This window comes from Dipodomys merriami, unplaced genomic scaffold, assembly GCF_024711535.1.
Source record: "Dipodomys merriami isolate MVZ:Mamm:240054 unplaced genomic scaffold, mDipMer1.0.p SCAF_14, whole genome shotgun sequence".
Classification (NCBI taxonomy): Eukaryota; Metazoa; Chordata; class Mammalia; order Rodentia; family Heteromyidae; genus Dipodomys; species Dipodomys merriami.
This window is the reverse complement of record NW_027202715.1, coordinates 39384437-39409130: the sequence shown is the minus strand read 5'-3', so window position 1 is coordinate 39409130 and position 24694 is coordinate 39384437. Positions and strand designations below refer to the sequence as shown.

General features: G+C 49.3%; 1 protein-coding gene across 1 annotated transcript in view; it reads left to right on the top strand.

The window, feature by feature from the left end:
* Positions 1–580: 580 nt before the first annotated feature.
* The window catches only part of LOC138826176 (slit homolog 1 protein), a 148113-nt gene continuing 123999 nt past the window's right edge, over positions 581–24694 (top strand). Inside the window, exons 1-3 of the mRNA XM_070021325.1 lie at positions 581–1071; positions 18419–18490; positions 20532–20603. Of these exons, the coding sequence (XP_069877426.1) occupies positions 872–1071; positions 18419–18490; positions 20532–20603 (344 nt within the window). The 5' untranslated portion in view covers positions 581–871. The remainder of the gene's footprint in view (positions 1072–18418; positions 18491–20531; positions 20604–24694) is intronic.

The following is a 24694-nucleotide window of genomic DNA, read 5'->3' as shown; positions in this document are numbered from 1 at the left end:
TGTTGAAGGAGAGGAGACTGTACTTGGCCTGCGGCTTTTGCAAGGTAGTGGCGTGGAGAGACCACCTGGGGCCAGAGCCTTCCTTCCACCCAACTGACAGCAAGTACGGTGGGGACTGGGGACCTTGGGGATGTGAAGTGTGTTTGTGGCCCCAGGGAAGGTATCCAGGAACACAGCCAACATTTCTTTTAAAAAAAAAAAAACCACCTTCCTTCTTTGGACTATCTTGAACCCTTGTGTGTATGTGTGTGTGTGTGTGTGTGTGTGTCAGAGAGAGAGAGAGTGTGAGTGTGTGGGTAGCCCCCTCCCCGCTCCCCCCCCCCCCATACCTCCGCAGCTCCTGCCCGCTGGCGGCGCCTGGAAGTTCCATCTTTGAAACTGTACGCGGTTCAGCAGCCGGGAGGAGGGGGCGGTGGTCGGGGCTGGGGGGAGGGCGAGGCGGGGAGGAGTCTGGCCCTGGATGTGTGCTTTTTGCTTGATGGATGACTGGCGGGTGGGAGCGATGGTGCGGGTGTGAGTGTGTGTGTGTGGTGTGTGTGTGCGCCCGCGTGTGCGTGCGCAAGCGGGGTGCGTGCGCGGGGCCTGCCCATTTTCCTCCTCGCAGCAGTCAGTTGGGAGCTGGGAGGGAGAGAGAGGAAGAGGATCCAGAGAGGAGCGGAGAGGATCCGCGCGTTCCCTGTCCAGGGCGTCCTTCCTCCGTCCGCCCGCACCCGGGCGCGTGGCCGGGGCAGCCCGGTGCCTCCTAGCCCGCCCGGGCGAAGCGCTCCGCCCGAGGGCTGCGGCGCTGGGCGCGGGGGCTGCACCTGGAAGCCTCCCCGGACGGGGATGGTCAGCAGCTGCCGCCGTCTGGCACGGGACCGGTGAGGGCACCATGGCGCTGATGCCCCGGTGGGGGACCTTGGCGGGGCTGATCCGGCCAGAGCTCTGGCTGCTGCTGCTGTGGGCAGTCGCGTGGCGCCTGGGTGCCACGGCGTGCCCCGCCCTCTGCACCTGCACCGGCACCACGGTGGACTGCCACGGCACTGGGCTGCAGGCCATCCCCAAGAACATCCCACGGAACACCGAGCGCCTGTGAGTATGAGTCCCCGTCCTCGGCTTGGGGAGCCCCCAGGTTGCCCTCCTACCAGCCATGCAACCGATGCAACCGAGGGCCAGGGTGGGAGCCAGATTGCTGGGGCCAATGGATCGGACAGAGCTAGTGGGGATCTTTCCCCAGTCTGAAGCCCAGAGCCAGGGTGCGCTCCGATTTCCCTTCCCCGGGATTCAAAGAGCTCCCTGCGGCGGGCTGTCAGCCCATCCTCACACCTGCCCCCCAGGTCGGCACTGGCAGGCCCTTCCCACTGCACCAGCACTTTCCTCCAGGGCGCCCCAAAGCAAAGATGGGAGCCCCAAAGCAAAGCGCGGGGAGAGACGCTGCCCACACTGCCCGGCACCGTGTCTCCTCCTGGACACAGGGGGCTTGGGCTGTGTGCTCTGACTGGTTGTGTAGGTTTGGACCGACGGCTTGCTGCCTGGCCCTGGGCAGCATGGTGCCATGGAGTTGAAGTTTCTGCCCCCTTCATTTTTCTCCATTGTTTACCTTGAGGATTCTCGCTATGCCAGGTGTCTGGTGGCCTCCTTCCCCGCCAGCCAGCCCCAATCCTGGCAGACAATGGGACCTGAATGAAGGCTTTGGGTTTGGGGCTTGGAGCATGTTAAATTCAGGACCCAGAGTGGGTGGGTGTGACTTGGAGAAGGAGCCCCTTAAATAATAAGAGATCAGGAGCTTGGATGGAGGCACTAGGTTAAAGATGACAAGTCATAAAAAATGTAAATTCTTCCCTCTGTCATTTCTCTTTTACTTGTAAATTTTCAGGAAACTGGATCCTTTCTAGACATGCTGAGCTTTGTTAGTGTGTGTGTGTGTGTGTGTGTGTGTGTGTGTGTATTTAAAGATCTACATAATATAATATATTTTTTGCTAATTTGCAGATTGGGTGTCTGTGGGTTCCTAGCATCTCTGGGCACCTTAGTAGTATGAGTTTGTGGGGGACCACATGTGTAGGCTGTGAGTGTAGGTTTTTGGTCACAGGCAGAACCTTTGTACTGCTCACAGAGGTGAAGGCACCAGGAAAATTTTTTTTTTGATCAGGACTTGAGCAGACTGGCAGCTCCTTTCAAACCCCATGCTCTTGGAGGACTGCAGTGGCTCTCAGGAAAGGTTGATATATTTGGGTAACTTTGGAGCACATTTTCATGGCTCTCATCTGGTCAAAAGCTGATATCTGACCCTGGGGAGAGCTGTTGCCTGGATCAAACTTTGTACCAAAGCCAACAATTAGTGAACACACACTTTTGCCCCAGACTCTTCTTAGTTGGGGTGGAGACAGTCCCAAGTTAGAGAATTTGCAATCTGCATGCAATCTAGATGGTAAAAGATCTCACTCTGTGTGTGTGTGTGTGTGTGTGTGTGTGTGTGTGTGTGTGTGTGTGTGTGTGTGTATTTGTATTGTGAGGCTGGTAAAGGATGATGAGGGAAGGTGCGAGACCAAACCCAGTGTTCTTGGCAGTCCATGTATTTCCTTGGGTAGACCTGGAGAAAAACTGAGCATCGAAGATCTGTTGAGAGGACCCTGAGGTTGCCGGGTCACCGCTAGGCTTGGTCCCTCTGGACCTACTCCCTGTTCCCTTTGCCTTGTCCACTGGGGCATGTCTCCTGCTGCTGTTACCCTGGCAGCAGCTTAGATGTGAGACACATGCGCCCCTCGCCTTTGCGCTGGGATATCTTGAATGTCCAAGTGTTCTCCATCCATGTTTTCTCATGACCTTGAGTGTTTAGGATATTGTCTGTTGTGACTTTTATAAATTCTTTAAGTCAGATAGAGATGAAGTAAAAATTCCTAATCTAGAGGAAGGAGTTGGGGTCGTGGGAGTGGCGGCGGCACCTGGGTTGAAACTGCAGCTCTGTCAGTGATGAGCAGTGTGACTTGGGGTCTTCTCTGAGCCTTAGAGTCTTCCCATTGGGAAAATGGGATCAGGGAGACTTTCAGTCTTTGGTTCTTGAGAAGGGAGGAGGTAATATGCAGAGAAGTACCTAATATGTCCTGGTACTTACCCGGTGAGAATCTAGGTGATAAAAATAGGGAGGGCAGTCTTCTTCTTCTTATTATTAGTATTTTGTGCTGGTACTAGGGTTTGAACTCAGGGCCTGGGTGTTCACTTTCCCTTAGCCTTTTTGCTCAAGCCTGGTGTTCTACCACTTGAGCCATAGCTTCACTTTCAGATTTTCAGTGGTTAATTGGAGATAAGAGTCTCTCACAGTTTCCTGCCCAGGCTGGCTTTGAACCAAATCTTTAGATCTTGGCCTCCTGAGTAGTTAGGATTATAGGTGTGAGCCTTAACTAAGTCTCATTTTTTTAAATTAAGAAAATGTTAGCAAAGCCAGGAAGTATCATGGGTGCTGAGGACCCATGAGAGAGCTTGTCCTTGCCTGCAAGGGCACATGGTCTGGAGAACTGGGCAGGGAACCTTTAACTAGAAGCTCTAAGGAGAGGAGCAGCCAGCAATGTGATGGAGCTGTGAGAACATTGGGACAATAAATATTTTTCTAGGGTGAATTGCTTCTCAGAGGATGGGATGCTTGATCAGGGGTGAGAGATTTTCTGTTTTTGTTTTCCTAAGTAGAGAGAGCAGGCAACACATATAATAACAGCATGATATCTGGTACGATGGTGCATGCCTGTACCCTCAGCAGTTTAGGATGCAGAGGCAGGAGGATCAGAAATTCAAGGCTAGCCTGAGGAAAAGTAGTGGCAAGACCATGTCTCAGAAATGAAAACAAAAAGAGAGAAGAGATCCAGTAGTAGAGTGCTTGTCTAGTATCTACAAGGCCTGGGGTTCACTCTCCAGCTGTCACGAGAGAGAGAGAGAGAGAGAGAGAGAGAGAGAGAGAGAGAGAGAGAGAGAGAGAGAGAGAGAGAGAGAGAGAGGGAGAGAGAGAGAGAGAGGGAGAGAGGGAGAGAGGGAGAGAGGGGAAGAAAAAGAGAGAGTAACAGCATGAACAAAGCCTGCAGCTGTGAGTAGGCTTGGCCTGATGGGCAAATGGACCAGCTTGTCCCTGGGGTTGAATCATGTGATGTCCATTGGATATGAGAAGGGCCCAGAGGGCTTTTCTCTCTCTGGACTTCTCTGTTGGGGACTTCTGGGGTGGGAACCCAGGGTGCATTATCCTGGAGGAGCTGGAAGAGGGCTGAGCTTCACTGTGTATACAGCTTCTGGGGCTGGGACTCGGTGTGGAAGGCAGAGGGAGCCTGTTTACCAGGCAGGCCTCGGAAGAGCCATTGGAGGAGGAAGAGAATGTCCTGAAAGAGGCTTTGGTGAGCACCCAGGCAGACTCAAAATAACTGGCAAATGCTCTCTCTCATCAATACGGGTGTCAGGCAGTTCTGGAGCCTGGTCAGCATCTTCCTCAGAGGCTGTGAAATGTTCAAACACTGCAGCTGTGCATTTGCTTTTTGTCCTGTGGGCAGCTTCTGCAGCAGCCTGGGAGGCCTCGCAACTTTATGACCATATATTCCATACCTCCTGGTCCAGCTCTATCCCCTCAAGTGGGATGAAATTGTCATTGGCTGGCTGCAGTGACTTCTGGGAAGAGATTGTCTAGGGCCCAGAGCAGCTGAGGAAATCGGTTCAGCCAGAAGGGCCTCAGGGCTGGGGGGCCCCTGGTGGAGAAGGGATGCTAAATAATTTACTGTAATGGAACAATTAAAATGTGGGAGGTGCTGGAGGAGGCCTGGGAAGTAGAAGTATCATCTCTTTGTAGGGAATCAGCCTGCGAGGGACCTAGTCATGGCCACTATAAACTTTTTTTCTTTCATTGGAAAACCTTGACTTTCAGTTTGATTTCTCCCTCACCCCCGATTAAAAAAAACCCTTTTGGCAGGGGCAATGGTGGCTCATGTCTGGAATCCTAGCTACTCAGGAGGCTGAGATACGAGGATTGCTGTTTGAAGCTAGCCTGGGCAGAAAAATCTAAGAGACTCTTATCTTCAATTATCCAGTAAAAACTGGGAAGCAGAAGAGTGGCTCAAATGGTAGAGTGCCAGCTGAGCCAGGGCCTGAGGCTCATACTTCATGCTGTAGTGCCAGTACAAAAAAAACCCCACATAAATCCTTTAGGACTATAGTGAGTATGTGCTCTTGTTCCCAGGGTGCTTGTATTTGAGGTTAGCATGTGTGCAGAGGGTCCTGTGGTAGGCCATCTAAGCAAAGTGGGATAGTTAGGCCTGCTGGCTTCCATTTGCTCCCTGGCCCAGAACATTGTCAGGTCTGGGGTCCTGCTCTCATACTATCTTCTTTTTTTTTTTTTTTTTTTTGGGTCCGGTCGTGGGGCCTGAACTCTGGGCCTGGGCGCTGTCCCTCAGCTCTTCAGCTCAAGGCTAGTGCTCTACCACTTGAGCCACAGCGCCACTTCCGGCTTTTTTCTTTTTGCTTATGTGGTGCTGAGGAATCGAACCCAGGGCCTTGAGCATGCAAGGCAAGCGCTCTACCACTGAGCCACCTTCCCAGCCCTCATACTATCTTCTTTATGTCCCTTTGCCTCATCTGCAACTTGTCCATCCTTCCCTGTGCAAGCTACAGAGGTCTAGGAGGCCCATGGCTCCTCTGGGCAGAGACCCCCTGAGACTGGGAGTCCCCAAAGGAGATTGTCCAGGGCATCCTAGGACTGATGGTCTGGAGAACTTGCTTGGAATTCCAAATAATGACTGGATAGTGGTTGTGGTGATGGCGGTCAGGGGCCAGCAAAGCCAAATCCGTCACTAAGGCCTGGCTGGCCTGGGCTATCTGGGCAGAGATGGTGCTGTCTTGCAGCAGAGGCCTTTCTCCTAGCAGATGGGGAACTCCCGCTCTCATAGGCATTGGGGTGGTAGCAGTGTGCTAGGCTTGTTGCTGGACCCTGGGCTGTCCCTCTACCTGCTCTGAGACCCCATTTCCCCACATGTAGAAGGGGACAAAACCACGGGCATGGCACATTGAGGGGCAGGTGCCATGTGTAGCATGTGGCTGGTGGTCTACCTGCCATTGGCTTCTGGAAATCACATCTTTTATGCAATAAAACAGTGACTCACTTGTGCTTGTGAAAATGCCTTGTGATTCAATCACCGGGTGCTAATATTGTTATTTGTGAAGCCCAAACTAAAGGCTGGAGGGTTTGGGTGGGGCAGAAGGGAGCTCCAGAGGTATGGGTTTGAGTGTTGGACAGGCTGCTCTGCTGGATTGTCCTCTCTGAGGGTGTGGTCAATGCCTGGGGACCCCTCTTCCCACTATACAATTTGGAGACCGTGGCAGATATTGTAGTGCGGCAGAGCTGTGCAGCACACCTCCTGTGATGGGCTGGAGTGCATGGCATGGAGGGGTCAGGGGTGGACCTGCTGCTCTGCAGGGTGGGAGAGAGCCACCGGCATTCATTCATTCATTCATTCATTCATGCATTCATTCATGCATTCATTCATTCAACAAATAGCTGCTGTTGGGCTGAGCAGAAAAAATTGGCCTCTCCCTGCCTCCCCCTTCCCCCCAAGTTTCGGTCCAGTAGGGGAAAGAGAGATAAACGACACAATAAGAGAATAAACACATAATTGCAAACTGGGATAAGTGCTTAGGAGGAAAGTACTTCCCAGAACCCCCATTTTCCTGCCTATAAAGTGGGGGTGGTGATAGGGCTTGCTTCAAAGGGCGGGTCTGAGGACTAAATGTGTGCTGGGCCTGGCAGAGAGACAGCCAGTGCCCAATAAATGGTGCTATTATCGTTGTTGTTAAGAGATGGCCTGGTGGGAACTTGAGACACGGTGCCGGATCCAGGCTTGGCCCTCCTCTTCCCTCACCAGGCAGCTGCTAGGAGCCCCCAAACACACGGCACCGGCTCCCCTTCCCTGGGTTCGGAGCAGGCCGTCGGTGGCCCAGGCCGCCTGAGGCTGCCAGCAGGGGCGGCCACGCGCTTTGGGGCCTGGCGAGGGCGCGCAGCGAGGCCGGGCAGCTCCTGCACGATTGGGAGCAGACTGGCGGACGGGCGTTTGGCCGAGTTGCCGCCTCCAGTTCTGTGCCGGCATTAGCAGCTCAGCAGGGCTCTTGCTTAATGGGATTTTCTTCCCAAATGCTGTAATTATCGCCATACAAATACTTATTACCCAGAGCAGATGACGGCCAGCTTTGGGCAGTAGCCAGGGAGCGGGGCTGTGCTCAGGGGGGTGGAGAATTGGCTCCTGATTTTGAAGGCGCTTACGACCCCCTCCTCTTTTTTCTGGAACCCGGCCTGTGGCAGACAAACAGCTGTTAGGCACCTGCCGTGGGGTGCCCAGCATTGAGAGAGGTCGGTGTGGATCAGCTGCTCTGGGAGCTTGCAGCCGGGTAGGGGAGAAAGCACAAGCATGGAGGCCAGGTGCTAGTGGCTCACCCACGCCTGTAATCCTAGCTACTCAGAAGGCTGAGATGTGAGGATTGTGGTTTGAAGCCAGACCAGACAGGAAAGTCTGTGAGACTCTAATCTCCAATTAACCACAAAAAGTCAGAAGTGGAGCTCAAGTGGTAGCGTGCCAGCCTTGAGTAAAAAAGCTATGGGACAGCACCCAGGCTCAGTTCTAGCCCTAATACTGGCACCAAAAGCAAAAACAACAAAAGGCTATAAAACCAGACAATTTAACATTACGATGGCACGGTTATTTACTCAATAGTTCACATTCAGATTTCAGTTGTCCCAGCAATGTGTTCCAGGCCAGAATCCTTCCTAGGATCACAGATAGAATTTGGGGGTCATGGTTTTACTCTGTTTTTTTTTTTCTGCCTTTGCCTCTCTGGACCTTGACCTTATTGCAAGCTAGATTTGTGTAGACTTCAATTTGTCTTCACCTGGTCTTTGCTCATAGCTGCCTACTAGTTACATGATTTACCAGGAATGCTGAATTATGTCAGTTTGTACTGATATTGGAGATGTTTGCCAGGTTTCTTTCTCTTTTTTAAAAAAATATTTTATTTTATTTTTATTATTATTTTTTGCTGGTCCTGGGACTTGAACTCAGGGTGTGGGCACTGTTCCTGAGCCTCTTTGTGCTCAAGGCTAGTGTTGTACTACTTGAGCCACAGTGCCACTTCCGGCGTTTTCTGAGTAGTTTATTGGAAATAAGAGTCTCATGGACTTTTCTGCTCCAGCTGGCTTCAAATCACAATCCTCATATCTCAGTCTTCTGAGTAGCTAGGATTATAGGCATGAACCATCTGTGCCCACTTGCCAGGTTTCTTTGTATCTATAGGTAGTAGTTGTTCTCCCTTGCATTCTTAGCAAGTACTTTAGGATGATGTTTTGAGGCCATATATGTACCCTGGCCCTCATCAAACTTTTAGCCACCATTTTTATACCCGTTGATAATTTCCTAACCTTATCAGTTCTATTAGTTAGCATTTTACTGTTAGCATTTTTCTCTTCTTTCCCATCTATTTATTCATAACAGTGTGGACTTGGAAATTATTATTAGATACATGGGGTTCTAATTTATTATTATTATTATTATTATTAATTTTGTGTTGGTCTTGGGGCTTGAACTCAGAACCTGGGTACTGTCTCTGAGCTTTTTTGATCCAAGGTAGCACTCTATCACTTGAACCACAACTCCACTTCCCTTTTTTTTTTTATTGTCAGTTGTAGGCTTGAACTCAGGGCCTAGGCTCTATCCCTGAGTTTTTTCTCTCAAGACTAGTGCTCTACTACTTTAAGCCACAGCTCCACTTCTGGTTTTTACAGATTTTCTTGTCCAGGCTGGCTTCGAACCATGATTCTCAGATCTCAGCTTTCTGAGTAGCTAGGATTATAGGTGTGAGCCACCAACACCCAGATGATCCTGTCCTTTTGACAAGACTCTTTAAACACCTGCCCCAGAGGTTTGAGCAGAGAGTAATGAATGCAACTAGTGTTTTAGGAGGTCCTGTTGCCTGACTTTGGTGTGAAGAATAAAGATGGTAGTTTGGGCATTGAGCTTGTGACTGTGGCTTCTGACTTTTCTGTGACAGAGGTATTACTGCCATATATATATAAATGTCTCTCTCTCTCTCTCTATAGACATTGTGTGTGTGTGTGTGTGTGTGTGTGTGTGTGTGTGTGTGTGTGTGTGTGTGTGTGTGTGTGTGTGTGTGTGCTGGTACTAGGACTTGAAGTCAGCCCTAGGTGCTTTTTCAATCAAGTCTGGCAGTTCTACCACTTGAGCCACAGCTCTACTTCTGTCTTTCTCGTGTTTAATTGGAGATAAGAGTCTTATGTACTCTCCTACCTGGGCTGGCTTCAAACTGTGATCCTCAGATTGCAGCTTCCTGAATAACTTGGATTTATAGGCATAAGTCATTGGTGCCCAGCTCATTGCTGTATTTTTTTTTTTTTTTTTGTCAGTTGTGGGGCTTGAACTCTGGGCCTGGGCACTGTCCCTCAGCTCTTCAGCTCAAGGAGAATACTTTACCACTTGAGCCACAGTGCTACTTCAGGCTTTCTGGTGGTTAATTGGAGATAAGAATCTCAAGGACTTTCCTGCTCAGGCTGGCTTTGAACCGTAATCCTCAGATCTCAGCCTCCTGAATAGCTAGGATTACATGTGTGAACCATTGGCACCCAGCCTGTATTTTTTTTTGTTGTTGTTGTTGGTCATGGGGCCTGAACTCTGAGCCTGGGCACTGTCCCTCAGCTCTTCAGCTCAAGGCTAGTGCTGTACCACTTGAGCTACCACTTCCAGCTTTTTCTACTTATGTGGTGCTGAGGAATCAAACCCAGGGCCTCATGCTTGCGAGGCAAGCACTCTACCACTGAGCCACCTTCCCAGCCTGTGTATTCTTTTTTTAAAAGATACTTTTACTTCAAAATGTTAGACATATAGGATTGTTACATAACTCATCCAGAGAATTCCTACATACACATTGACCAGCTTTTCTCAGCATTAACATAGTTTATATCCACAGTCCATAAACAGAACTAAGAACCTAATTAGCATGGCTGTAATACAATTAAATGAGCAAAATTTCCCCACAAACATCCCTTTTCTGTCTCAGGATCTAATCCAGGCTTCCATAATGCATTTAGTCATTGTCTCTCTTTAGCCTCCTTCGATCTGTGACAGGTCCTTAGTCTGTCTTAGCTTTTCTTTGAGTCTTTTGCAAGGTCATAGGCCAGTTGTCTTGTGGAATACTCTTTGCCTGGGTCGTCTGGTGTTTTCCACTGGTCTGTTGAGCCTGTGCATAATTGATAGGAATGTCACAGAGCTGGTGTGTGCTCACACTTCCTGACATTGCTGTCTGTTGTGTTGCTAGTGATGTTAACCCTTACATCCTGGCTAAGCTGATGTCTTCAAGGTTTCTCTGTCATAAAGCTCCTTTCTTTCCTTTTGCTAATAATAAATACCTGGCCATAGGAGGAGATACTTGAGATTGTGATTTCCTGTTTGCTCCTAAATTCACCCACTAATTTTAACATCTATTAATAAATCTTGCCTTCAATAATTATCTAGTTGTGATTTTCTATTTCCTTCATTCATTCTATATTAATTGCAATTCTTCTATAAACAAGAGAAATATATTATTTAAAAATTATTATTATTATTATTTTAGATAGGATCTCATGGCCCAGTGACTCATGCCTGTAATCCTACCTACTCAGGAGGCTGAGATCTGAGGATCATGGTTTAAAGCTAAGCCAGCAAGAAAGTTTGTGAGGTTCTTATATCCGAAAACTAAGAAGTGGTTCATGTGGTAGAATGTCAGCCTTGAGTGAAAAAACTAAGGAACAGTGCATTGGCTTTGAGTTTGAACCCCAGGACTGGTGCTCATGCATGCGTGCATGCGTGTGTACACACACACACACACACACACACACACACACACACACACACACACACACACACACACACAAATAGGATCTTACTGTGTAGCCCCCAGCTGGCCTCAAACTTGTGATCCTGCAACCTCTGTCTTCCAAGTGTTGGGATTACAAGTGTGAACCACCATGCCTGGCTGTACCTCATTTAAAAAGGGTAGTTGGTCTGATGAAGACCTTAGATTTTTATATTCTTCTGACAGGGATTGTGTCTTATTCATCTTTGTATGCCCATTGCTTGACATATATTGTTGGTGCTCAAACAATGTGGGTTCAGTGGGTGGTCCTCCTCCTCCTCCTCCTCCACCTCCTCCTCCTCCTCCACCTCCTCCTCCTCCTCCTTCTAATTAACTTTTACCTTTGGTGAGACATTTCATGGGTTCCAATCTTTGCTTTAGGAAATGTGGTCACTGTAGTAGGCTCAGTAATGGTCCCCAAAGATGTCCCTGGAATATGTATACCCATTTGTTACCTGGTAAAGGGGACTTTGCAGATGAGGTCGGCATACTGTGAGAAAGAGGCCACTAGCCAAGGGATGTAGGTGAGATGGGCAAGGAACGGGATTATCTTCTAGAGCAGCCAAAGGGAATGCAGCTTTGACTGGAACCCAGTGAGACTGTCAGGTCTCATTCAGTTTGCGTTGTTTTTTAGCCACAGAGTGTGTAGTAATTAGCGCAGCAGTAGGAACTCACCACAGTCAGCTTGGGGCCATGTGCAGAGGGTGGGTGGGATCCACATGGGGGCCCTGAGGTTCAGGCCTGGCAGGATGATTTGGTGCTCCCTGGAGCTGAGCTCTGCATGAAATGCAGACCTGCACCCCTCCTCCAGATCTTCACCAGACATACTTTCTGGCGGTTCAGTTTCAGGGGTGCTAAGATTGTGATCTGGCAACGTTGCGTGGTACTTTGGGGGCTTGGGACTTCCTGGGGAAAACAACATATCTTTTGAGGACTGCTTTAGCTTTGGCTAGTGGCAGGGAGGGCAGGGCAGGTGTGGAGGAGCTGCTGTGCAGGGATGCCCAGGCTAGGAAGACAAATAAGGCGTTTAGTTAAGCCCAGGAGGAGCGTGAGCAGTGGGAGGCAGCAATGGGGGCGGCAGTCTGTCTGAGGATGAGGTCCAAGGCAAGCAGCGGGAACAGGAGATGGGGTCACTGCAAAGCTGGGATGCACAGTTTCCTGGGAGAAGTGGAGAGCAGAGCAGATGGTTGGGAGTGAGTAGGTGGTGGGAGTTTACAGAGAGGACAGGCATGGAGGGGGCTCAGGAGAGCAGCTTGGAGAGAGTTGCTTGCAGAAAGGGAGGGGTGGGGGGGTGGGCAGGAGTCAGTAGAGGGGCTGGGGATGACTGAGGGAGGGAGGAAGCCATGCCACTGAGGTATGGAAGAGAGAGAGGTCGGGTGATGGGTCAGAGAAGGAAGGAGGCAGAGAGAGGTCAGAGGCATTTTGGTGATGTCTATAGTCACCATTTTAGCCCCTTTCTCATGGCAGGTACAGATCACGATGATTTATTGGAGCCCCTCTCTTACTCTACCCATCTGGGAGGAAGGGGTTCCTTAGCCTTGCTTTGTGGATGAGGAGAAGGATAAGAGGGGTGGTGGATCATCTGCCTATAGGCAAACAGCTGGCTGCTAAATGGTTAGCTCACTCTGGGAGTCCTGAGGCTCTGAGATGTGTTTGTGTTTAGTTGTTAAATTTCACTGCTACTCTTTACATCTTAATGAGGCCTGGCTTCTTTCACTCATTCAGCACGTACAAAACACCTGCCAGTGCTTGGCATTGCGAGGGAAAGGCAAACAGCAACTGATTCCTGCCTGTACATGTTGGGGGGAGGGCTGGAGCTGCAAGCTGGCCCTGGGAGGGGGTGTCTGATCTGCAGGTGGAGGAGGGTGGTAAACAGAGTTGGTGGTGGGGGGGAAATGTAGGCAGATGGGGGCTGCAGGTGGAGTTCATCTCCAAGAAGTCAGCAGGCAGGAGGCCTTGAAAAGGTCTGGGATGGGCAGTGAGTGTGGACTGGCCAGCTGACAATGGATGTGGAGGCCTGGTGGCTGTCAGTGGGGCCCTGACCACAGGGTGGTGGTATGGGGATGGAACCTAGGTTAGGGAATGGTGTGGTAAGAGCAGGGTATGGGCTCAGTAGTAAAGGGACTGGGGGGATTGTGGTCCTGAGAACAGGAAGTACTGTAGAGTTGAGCTGCGCACTGTTTACTTCACATCTACTAGGATGGCTACTGTCAAAAAAGAAGTACAAGCTGGGCACTGATGGCTCACACCTGTCATCCTCGCTACTCAGGAAGCTGAGATATGAAGATTATGGTTAAATGCCCGCCAAGGCAGGAAAGTCCATGAAACTCTTATCTCCAATTAACCATCAAAAAATCAGGAAGTGGCGCTGTGGCTCAAAGTGGTAGAGCTCTAACCTTGAGCCAAAGAGCTCAGGGACAGTGCTCAAGCCCTGAGTTCAAGCCCCATGACCAGAAAAGAAAAACCAAAAGAAATGATTAAGATGGTAAATTTTCCTATGTGTATTTTACCAACAGTAAAAATAATAAATGAGTAAATAAACAGAGGTGGGCCCTAGAGTCAGGCATACCAGGGCTTCCGTCCTTCTTTCCTCCATCTGTCTGCTAACTGGTGACCTTAAACTTGAATCCTTCATCACCTAGTTTGCTCTTCTACAAATCAAGACTGGTAATAAACCTTGCTTGGGGCTCGGTACTGATAGGAAGCTTGAATGAGTTGGCTTGGTTAGCACAGTTCGTGTAACTACTGCTGTTGCTCCAGCTGAGGCAGTGAGGCAGGTTCCCAGGAACCCTGGGGCTCAAGGGCAGAGGAGTACTGGCAGCAAATCTTCCCTGGGACTCCCCCACTGCCCACTGCTCCTTCCTAGGGTTTCTCCACCCCATCACAGAGTGGGCAGTGTGTATGTGTCCCAGACTAGGGATTGGTGTCAGGTTGTGGACTCCCTGGGACTGAAGGGCTGCAGTGCTGGGAGAAGGAGTCACTGGTCTGTGCTTGTGGACTAAGGGGAAGGCTCAGCCTACTGGTGAGTGGTGTGTGCCTGGCCTTGGCCTGGGCAAGATGAATCCATTGGTCTATGCTTAGTGAACACCTATTATGTGTCAGAGACTCATACAGGTGCTGGGGAACTGCACTGAGAAGTCCTCAGCTCCTAAAGCCAGCCAGGAACACTGGCCTTTCATGGAGGACCTGGTGTTGGGCTATCTTAGCTCAATAGAGCACCAGTGGTAGCCTTTAAGGTATCCCAGTTGTGTTGATGGGCAGATGGAGAGGGGAGGACTGCTCTCGCAGCTTTGGGCTGAGATGAAGGGATGTTGGAATCTGCCTAGTGCCCCAGGACTGTGGCTGATGTTCTCTCTGAAATGAGGGTGAGTCAGTCTTTTACCCCAGGGCCAAAGTAGCCTGGCGGGAGCCCTCTACTCTTTCAGAGCTGTGCCTGTCCTTTCGTGGGACGATCTGTGGTTCACTGCCCTGCTGGGCTCAGGTCTTCTGGACTTCTGAGTCCTCGTACCTGGCCACATTCTACCACTGTACCCAGAGCCTCTCTGTGACTGCCTCCTCCTCCACTAATCCTCAATTCACAGAATCTCTGTGCTGTGCCTCTCTGCACCCTCAGGACCTGCTGCTTCAGCTCTTCTTGAGGGAAGCCTCCTTGCTCCCTTCACCAGCCATTACCCAGACACCTTTCATTGTCACAGAGCTTATTACAGACGAGGAAGTCACATGAAGGATGAAGTATAACTTGACCTATTTTTCTGAGGCTATCACACAATACCAGAGACTGGGTAAATTATAAAGAAAAGAGATTTATTTTGGCTCATGATTCTGGACCAAGGTAGAAGGGCCACAGATTGGTGATGGCTTTCTTGTTGGAAGAGTCTCAAGGTGGCACAGGACATCGTGCAGCAATAGACCTGCCAAACAGACTTTTATAATAGACCTGCTCTTGGGATAACCTATTAATTGTATGGTGGATTAATCCATTTTTGAGGGTTGAGTCCTAATCACCTTGTTAAAGTTCCACCTGGGCCCACCTTTGACGCTCTCACAAGGGGGATTAAATTTCAATGTGAGTTTGGAAGGGACAAACCACAATTAGAGTGCAGGGAAGCATTTTCCCAAGTTCACAGAAAGCATAGGGTGGAGCTGGGCTCAAAGCCAGGCCTGGGATCCAAAGGCCTGAGCTATCTGGCTGAAACACAGAACTACCCAGATGGGCTTCCCCAAGCTGCTGCTCATCTGAGAGCCTCAGTTTCCTCATGTGTGAGGTGATGCCAGTGAGAAGATGTGCTGTGGGAATCACAGGACCTGAGGAGGCTGAGCAGGGAAGGCAGCCTCTGCCCTGGAAGGCCTGTGCCCCTCCTCCCCGCTGCCTGCTCCTCCTGAGCCACAGCACTGAGGACAGACACCCTTCCTTCATCCTGCTCTTCTCTTGCAGGCCAGCATGAGCTCTAAGCTATTTTCTTGCCCACACTGGGATCAGCTGGATGCACAGAAGGAATGGATGAGAGGAGGTGATGGGTAGGGGGGCAGTATCTTCTGTGGAGTGGGCTTTCAGGAAATGATGTCCATCTAGGAAGAACATTTATTACTTCAAGTGTGTGTGTGTGTGTGTGTGTGTGTGTGTGTGTGTGTGTGTGTGTGTGTGTGTGTGTGTGTGTGTGTGTGTGTGTGTGTGTGAGAGAGAGAGAGAGTTGGTATTGGTGCTTGAACTCAGGGCCTGAGTGCTGTCCTTTAACTTTTGTGCTCAAGGCTGGCACTCTGCCACTTGAGCCAGATCTCCACTTCTGGATTTTGCTGGTTAGTTGGAGATAAGAGTCTCCTAGACTTTTGGGCTGACTTTGAACCATGGTTCTCAGATTTCAGCCTCTTGAATAGTTGTATGAGCTGTCAATGTCCAGTTTGTTACTTAGTTTTTGTTTTTGTTTTTCTAAGTAGTGGGGATGGAGAAACAAGAAAACTCTATTCAACCCAGTGCTACTTGGAATATGTCAATTCAGTGCAAATCCATTCTGCATCTGGGAACTCATTGGAGCATGTATTGTGTTCCATGTGCTGTGTGAGGTTTTGTGGAGACAGACTGAAAAAGTCAGCCTGGCCCATGTCCTCAAGGAACTTCTAGTATAGAGTCCAGAACTCCAGCAAGTCCCTACAACATTGTCTCTGGTTTGTGCTACCAAACAGAGAGTAGGTTCTCTGCAGGCCTGCTACAGGAAGGCTTAGATTGGAGGGGAAGATGGAGGGAGTTAGACCAAGGGGAAGGCAGTGCATTCCAGGCAGAGGCTGTCAAGTTCAACCGCCCTGCCACAGGGTAGAGTCAGGAAGGGGAAGGGCGCAATGCAAAGGGCAGGCCATGGGGAGCTTGTAGTGTTGATTCCAAGAGCAATGAGGACTTACTGAGGGCTTTGTGTGGGAGGACCTGACCAGATCTGCCGCTTCCAAAGGCCACTCTGACTGTGGCTTAGGGAGCAGATTGGAGGGGGGCCAGGGTGAAGGTGGGGAGTCCATTGCGGCTCTGCAGGGCTGCTGGCTCAAGAGGGAAGGCGTGGGGTGGGTGTTGGTGAGCAGCAGAAAGGGGAGATGGGTCTTCCTGCAAGCAGAGGTGCTGGGTTACTTAAGACTCAGGACTGTAGTCTGAGCATTGGCTGGGAATCAGGGAGAGGTCTGGGAACCTGAAATACCCAAATGAAGAAACACCATAGCCCCAGGAGAACAAGTGGTGTGTGCTGTAGAGATGGGCCATACCTATGTCTCTTCATCCCCCTCCACAAAGCTTTGCAAAAGGCTTTGGCAAGTCTTTAGTAGATACCTGTTGAATATTATTTCTACTGTATCAAAATTGTACCCCAAAAAGAAAGACTTGCCAGAACATCTTCCAGGATGTTATTAGGGATTATTTATAGTGATAAGGTTATGTGGAACATTCATTTTTCTTCACTTTTCAGAAAATTGAAAAAAAATCAAGAATGCATAGGTTATACTTTGTTACCAGTAATGGGTCTAAAGCTCAGAGCCTCATGTTTTCTCATGCTTTTGTTTAGCCTTTTTACTCAAGGCTGGCACTCTACCACTTGAGTCACACCTCCACTTCTGGCCTTTTGATGGTTTATTGAAGATAAGAGTTTCATGGAGGGCTGGGAAGGTGGCTCAGTGGTAGATTGCTTGCCTTGCATGCATGAGGCCCTGGGTTCAATTCCTCAGCACCACATAAGCAGAAACAGCCAGAAGTGGCACTGTGGCTCAAGTGGTAGAGTGCCATCCTTGAACTGAAGAGCTGAGGGACAGCGCCCAGGTCCAGAGTTCAGGCCCCATGACTGACAGAAAGAAAAGAAAAGAGTTTCATGGATTTGTCTGCCTGGTTTAGCTTCAAACCCTAATCCTCAGAACTCAGCTTCCTGAACAGCTAGGATTATAGCTGTGATTCATTGGCATCAGGCTCTCACTTAAAAAAGACAATTAACTTGATATATTGGTTTATAAAAATATAGGTGACTTTAAACACTTACAAAGCAGAAAAGTAATGGTTGAAGACATGGTTGAAATAGTAGAGGGCTTTGCCTAACAAGCCTTTATTTAAACTCCAATACTACCAACTCCCCCCCACCACCAAAAAAAAAAAAAAAAACACCAAAACCCAACAACATTTAACTCATTTAGCTCTCACCACTTACCACGTACCAGTTACTGCCATTACTCTGTGGCCTACAGCCCTCAGCTTGTCCTGTGCACATATCTGAAAAGTGATTGTGTGTGTGTGTGTGTGTGTGTGTAAGGGTGGTCATGGAATACAGGCTGTTATATCACCCATCACGAATGCTTTTCTCGTCAATACAAACAGATCTGGAGCATTTCCAATAACTGTATAGTGTGTATTCAGTGTCATGGATGTGCAGAATTCAACTAAGCAATGTTTTGCTGATGACCACATAAGACATTCAACCTTTCATCTTTATAATCAATGCTAATGCCTTTTAAAAGCAGTGTGTAACATGAATTGACCTCCTTAGTGGATGAGACTATCTGGACTATCGTGTAGACCTTACATGCCTCTCAGCACAGGCCGAAGGAGCCTGCCCTTCTCTCCCTTTCCCTTCCTTCCTTTTCCCTCACAACCCCTCCCCTCCTATCCCCTCCTCTCACCACCTTCATGGCCTACCCTGCTATTCCCTGTTCAGACATGGACAGCTCACAGGAGCCAGAGCCATCAACCATGTCATTGTGGAGTCCCTAAGGAGGTCTTTGCAAGGCATCCATGTTCTTTATGTTCATGTGCTCATTGGGGATTTCCAGGTTCTTGCCTATGATTATCCTCTACCCACACATTCTTCCCAGCATCCTCAGCCATGGCCTGCACTTGCTGTGCCTGCTAGTAAGATGTCAGCTTTGATCCAGACTCGGGGCCTGGGCTGGCCTGGTCTATAGCCCCACTGGTTAGGTACTGGCTTGGCCTAGGTGGAGAGGATTCAGGAGCTGGGACTATGGTGGTCCTCTAACTTCTTCCTTTTCTCCCTTTCCCCACCAGGGAACTCAATGGCAACAACATCACTCGGATCCACAAGAACGACTTTGCTGGGCTCAAGCAGCTTCGGGTGCTGTGAGTATGGGGTTGCTGCTTCCCTGTGTGGCTTTCCTCACACCTTCACCCTTGGCACAGCTCTGGGTAGGAATTGGGGGAGGGTGGTAGGCTGGTCTGGATACTCACTGTGGGGTCAGTCTTGGGGCCTTGAGGGGGTGGGGTGGGGGGATGTGGAGTCCTGATCCCAACCAGCTTCTGTCTCTCACCTAATGGAAGACGTGAGTTATGGCAAAGGGTCTGGGCTGGCAAATTGGGCAGCCTTGCCCATTCATTCGATGTCTCCTGGGGATGAAGGAGACCAGGTGGCAGTGCAGAATCTTGTTTTTTTTTCTTTTCTTCTTTTTTTGGTACTGAGGATCGAACCCAGGATTGCATTTTGCTAGACAAGTGCCTTGCCACTGAACTACATCCTAGCCCTGGATCTTTAGGTGTCTATTTAGTCAGTCTGGCGTCCATGGCATTTGCCACAGAGTTCTGAGCAGCAGGCCTGTTTTTCTCACAGCTCTGGAGGCTAGACTCCCAGAGGGAGTTTGCATTCTCATTGGGCACCTCTGGCTTGCAGATGGCTACCTCCCTGTGGGTGGCCATATGAGGGTGTTTTGGACATTAGGGTCTAATATATGAAGAGTGGGTGTGGAGTATGAGTTAGTCCACAACAGTCCCCAGAATTCTTAGGAACTCATGCCTCAGAGGGATTCCCAGAGACTGCAGCCCCATTTTGGTAGAGAGGACAGTTAAAGACCTGTCTAGCTCCATTCAGGAGTGAGAGGTGGCAGACACAGGCTTTGGGCTGGGTTGTTTGCCAGCTGCAAGGGGCATCCACAGCACTTGTCTTGCCAGATGGGTCAAGCTGAGTTGCTCTGGGAGGACCTTCCTTCCTTCCTTCCTTCCTTCCTTCCTTCCTTCCTTCCTTCCTTCCTTCCTTCCTTCCTTCCTTCCTTCCTTCCTCCCTCTCTCCTGCTCTGCCATTAAAGGGAGCCCGGGAACGTATGCATTCTGACCTAGGAATGGCTCAAACCCAGGAGAGCAGGAAGACTAGCAATTTCTTTTTATTGTATAACACTGAGCCCCTGCCCATCTGGCTGGCAGGAAATGCAGTACCAGACGTTCATAGGGTCCCTCCCACCCCTGCTCCAGGATAGTGCAATGTAATGGTCTTGGCCCTGTGTTCTTTCATACTGAGTCTAGAGTGCTGAGGACCTATGGAGGAGTGGAGTAGTTTGTGGTCAGTGCCTGCTGAGATCAGAGGTGACCCTTTCCTTTTCCTGAGTCTGGAGAAGCCTCCTTCTTTCCTGGCATCCCCAGTGACCCCCTGAGAGCTTAAATAGAGAAAGAGAAGTGTCTGAGAGCAGTTCCTGCCCTTGCTCTGCCTCAGACCCACACTAGGACATGAGGGTCACCTGCTTGAGATTGGAGAGTGAAAACACAGAAGGAAAAAGACCCTTTCAATATCTTAAACTTTATCATGTATTGGTAAAAACACTTCCTCCGTAGCTGGAGGAAGGCTTCAGAGTGAGTTGGTGGTGAGGAGACGCAGAGTCCTCTGGCACCAGGTGGCCTGTTGGCCCAGGACCCCAGTCTTCAGCAGATGGGGCCAGGCAGAATAAGGGTGCAGCAGAGAGAGGTTTGTTGCATGTGGGCTCTGCCCTGTTGGCAAAGTCTTCCCTCCTTCCATACTGGCTGATGCTGTCTGCTTTGCCCCTTGGGCACATGCCCTGGGCCAAAGGAGAGCCCTTTATAGCACCCACAGCCTTCCTGTAGCATGTCTGAGGGCATTGGCCCCTCAGGGCTCGTGGCTTCCAGGGGCCAGCTTGGGGAGGGGCTGGTGGCACATCTTGCTGTCAGGCTGGTGCTGGGGTGGGGTGGGGCTGTGCTGGGGAATTTGCAGAGTTGTAAGGAAATGTGTCCACTCAGACTAGGACACGGGTCTGCATGAGGCCTGGCATGGCTCCGGTCTCACCCTGGTGCCAGCTTTGCCCTGGCAGAGCCCTTCCCTCGTACCAGCTGTTTCCAGGTTTCCTGGGCCAACCCCCTGTGGCTGTTGTCTCTCCTTCCCCAGGCAGCTGATGGAGAACCAGATTGGAGCAGTGGAGCGGGGAGCGTTCGATGACATGAAGGAACTGGAGCGACTGTGAGTACTGGGGGGGGGGGCGGAGGAAGAAGGAGGAGGAAGAGGGGGGTATGGGCTTGGGAGGACAGGGATGGCAGAGAGGGAATCTACCAGCCAAGCTGCTGACAGTGACAACTCGGGGGCACTCCTAGGGTTGCCCTGCCTGATGGATCTGGGGGCAGCTGCAGTGGTAGAAGAGGTTACGGGCACAGTGAATTGGTGGCAGAGAGAAAGCTGGAAAGTGCACCCCTCCCTGCACCTCCTCATTTTGTGTAACTCTGTCCCTGAAAATACACGATGATTAAAATTCACACAAGTGAAGTAATTTCGTCTTGTGTTATTCCAAGACATAATCAGCAAGCATTGACTTGAATGAGTAAAACCAGTGAACCATTGTTCATTGATTTGTGGACCTTTCTTCTTAATTTTATCTATCTATCTATCTATCTATCTATCTATCTATCTATCTATCTATCTATCTATCTATCTATCTATCTATCTATCTATCTATCTATCATCTATCTATCTGCCTGCCTACCTACCTACCTCTATGATCTATTTTTCAGTTCTGAGGTTTGAACTAAGGGTCTTTCACTTGTTAGGCTGGCAGTCTATCACTTAAGCCATATCTCCAGGACTTTTTGTGTGTGTGCCAGTCCTGGGGCTTGAACTTAGAGTGTGGGCACTGTCCCTGAGCATTTTTTTTCTCAAGGCTAGCACTCTGCCACTTGAGCTGCACCTCTACTTCTGGCTGGTTGGTGGTTATTGCTAGGAGCATTTTGCAAATGAGAAAAGACCACAGCTATTCAGAAGAGGGAATTAGAACTCTAATCATCTTGCCTTCGGAGACGAGGTTCTAATATCTTACCCTTCACTTTCATATAAAGGAAAATGAGATACTAAGTAAAGGGTAAAGAATGTGTCTGTCTTGTTAGCCTCTTTCAGCCTGGAAGAAATTCAGAATGCTCTTTCTTTTGTGTTCCTTACCCAGGCTGAAACTGAGCGGTAAGCCCAAGCTAGGCCAGACGTTGAGCCTTGTGTTTGCTTTCTTTAAAAAGCTGAGAATAAAATACATATTAATGACCTGAAGGGCTCTGAGGGAATGAGTTGGACCTCACCCATCCTGGCTCAGCTCTCCAATGTCATGCTCTGGAGGAGGAGACAGGGACTGGCGTGGGGGAGATCTAGGCATCACTGCTACTACCAGCCCAGGCTTGGTAGGGTCATCTTTTTGAATCATGCCTTCTCAGTGTAGATATGGTTATCTCTGTCCTTTCCTCATTCCTTCCAGGGTGGGTCATCTTCCCAGTGGACACTTATCCCTGGAGGTGTCCAGTGCATGCTGCTTAGGTCTTCTTCAGTGGCCAGTTAAGTGGTCACCTTCTTGACTAGGGGTGATCAATTAATCATGAAACTTGGTTGAAATGGGAAGCTGTGGAAAGCCACAGAGTGTAAATACTGAATTTTCATTTAAAATATGTTAAAACATGTAAATGTACATGTATTGATCTTTTCCCCAACCTTCCCTCCTTCCCCTCCCTCCTTCCCTTTCCTCCTTCCCTCCCTTCCTTCCTTCCTTCTCTCTTCCTTCCTTCCTTCCTTCCTTCCTTCCTTCCTTCCTTCATTCCTTCATTCCTTCTTTCTTTCCTTTCTTCCTTTCCTTCTTTCTTTCTTTTTATGCTGATATGGGGCCTTGAACTCAGGGCCTGCGTGCTATCCATGAGCTTTTTTACTCAAAGCTCGCACTCTACCACTTGAGCCACAGCTTTACTTTTGGCTTTTTGCTCACTAATTGGAGATAAGAGTTTCATGGATTATTCTGCCTAAGCTGGCTTGAACCACAGTCCTCAGATCTTAGCCTCCTGATGAGCCAGGATTATAGGCATGAGCTACTGGCACATGTCTCTCTCCTATTTATTTATTTATTTATCAGTTGTGGGGCCAGAACTCTGGGCCTGGGCGCTGTCCCTCAGCTCTTTAGCTCAAGGCTAGCCCTCTACCACTTGAGCCACTTCCAGCTTTTTCCACTTACGTGGTGCTGAGGAATTGAATCCAGGGCCTCATGTATGAAAGGCAAGCAATCTACCACTGAGCCACCTTCCCAGCCCCTCCTTTTTATTTTTATTTATTTATTTAGTCAGTTGTGGGGCCTGAACTTTGGGCTCCTTTTTATTTTATAAGTCTAAAAAGCATAAGACATCCATTAGGATTCTATATTGCTTTCTTTACCTAAACCACAGCCATATACCTTGTTCGTGGTCTTTGTTTCAGTTTCTTAAAGATGTAATGAGACTTTTTTTAGGGTGCTTGGAAGCAATCTGGGGGCAGAATAAAGTCCTTTACCTGATTCAACAACCCTTCAATTAGCAGCTCCTCTTTCCTTTGAATCTTTCCAAAGCATTCAAGGTGGTTTTCATAGAGATGACTCTTTTCCCTCTAGTATTTCATTCATTGATGAACAAAATTAATTAAATGATGTAATTATAAGCACCAGCGAACATAAACAAATCTGGGACAGGCAAGGCTGGTTCTTGCAAGCAGTTATGAAGCTTGAGTATAGAAGTGGAGTGATGAGGTCCTGTTGGCAGAGAAATCTCCATGTGCCCTGACTCTGTAGCCCATTCTGGGAGGGCACAGAGCATGCTCAGTGGTCTCCCCCCAGCCACATGTGCCCCTCTCCCCTTGCCCCAGCTGGAGGGGAGCCAGGACAGGGAGCCAGGACAGCCAGGCTTCAGAATCCCATATCCACTGTTCAGTGATGCCTTGGGCGAGTCACTCACTGACAACCATCCCAGTCTCTCATCTACCAGAGGGACAACTCAACAAGGTCAACAGCACAAGTGAGGGGCACCTGTTAGGAGCCAACCCATGTGGTAAGGTGGTGGCAGTGAGGCTTTTCCAGTGGGGTTGTTGCAAACAAACAAGAGGAGATTGTGTGTGTGTGTGTGTGTGTGTGTGTGTGTGTGTGTGTGTGTGTGTGTGTGCGCGCGCGCGCGCAAATGAATGGAAGGCGTTGTCATACCCAAGAGAGAAAGCCCACCTTGTCCTCAGCTTTCCCTTCAATGATGAGGTGAGGTTTATAAACCCTTTATCTTGTGCCTGACAGAGGAGAGGCTAGCAATGACTGGTAGCCACTGCTGCTGTCTGTGTTCCGAGTCCCCAGATGTCCCTCTCTCTGCCCACTCCCTTTGGTGTCCTTTGATTTCCCACTTCAACTTTGTTTTTTTAGTTTTTGGTGCCCCTACTGGGGTGCTGGGCCCCTGGATAGTCTAAGCTTCTGTGTAAGAGAGGCTAAATGAGAAATGTTAACTTTTACTATTGTCTACTATGGCTTTCCAAATTATAAGTATGATTGTTTTTGCTACATGCTAATCTCTGGTGGTGATGAGTCTGGGTAGATCTAACCACCTTCTCAGGACATGTCTGTGTTAGGATTTCTTAGAAAGTTGTACTCCAGAACCTGATCTTTTGCTCCCCCATCTCCTGGTTTGTAATTCTGAACAGGTCCTAGTCTGCTCTCATGGAAGTTAAAAATTATGAACTATATTGGGCATGGTGGCTCACACCTATAATTTCAGCTACTAGGGAGGCAGAGTGGGAGGATCATGGTCCTGAGGAAAGCATTTGGAAGACCTTTTCTCAACCAATAGGCAGGGTCTGCCTGTCATCCCAGCGACACACGAGGCAAGACTGGGAGGATTCCAGTTCAAGATCAGCCCACATAGAAAAGTTCTTGAGATTCCATCTCAACAGAACTGAATGTGCTGGTGTGTGCCTGATGCCCCAGATATAGTAGAAAACATAAAATAGAGGAGGGTCATAGTCTAAGAATGGTCCTGGGAAAAAACAGAGAACTTATCCCCAAATAACCAGTGCAAAACGGGGCTGGAGGTGTCTGTGGTAGAGGGTCTGTGTAGCAAGTATGAGACCCTGAGTTCAAATCTTAGTAATTATCAAAAACCATTATGGAAAGGGGGACACAGAAAGGGTGAACAATGGCAATCGTAGTATTCAGTATACACTATATGGAAAATGAACTATGCAACTGAGCAGGAGGAAATGGTGGGAGGGGGAAACTGGGAAGTAAAAGAAGGAATGGGGTTGTCCAAAAG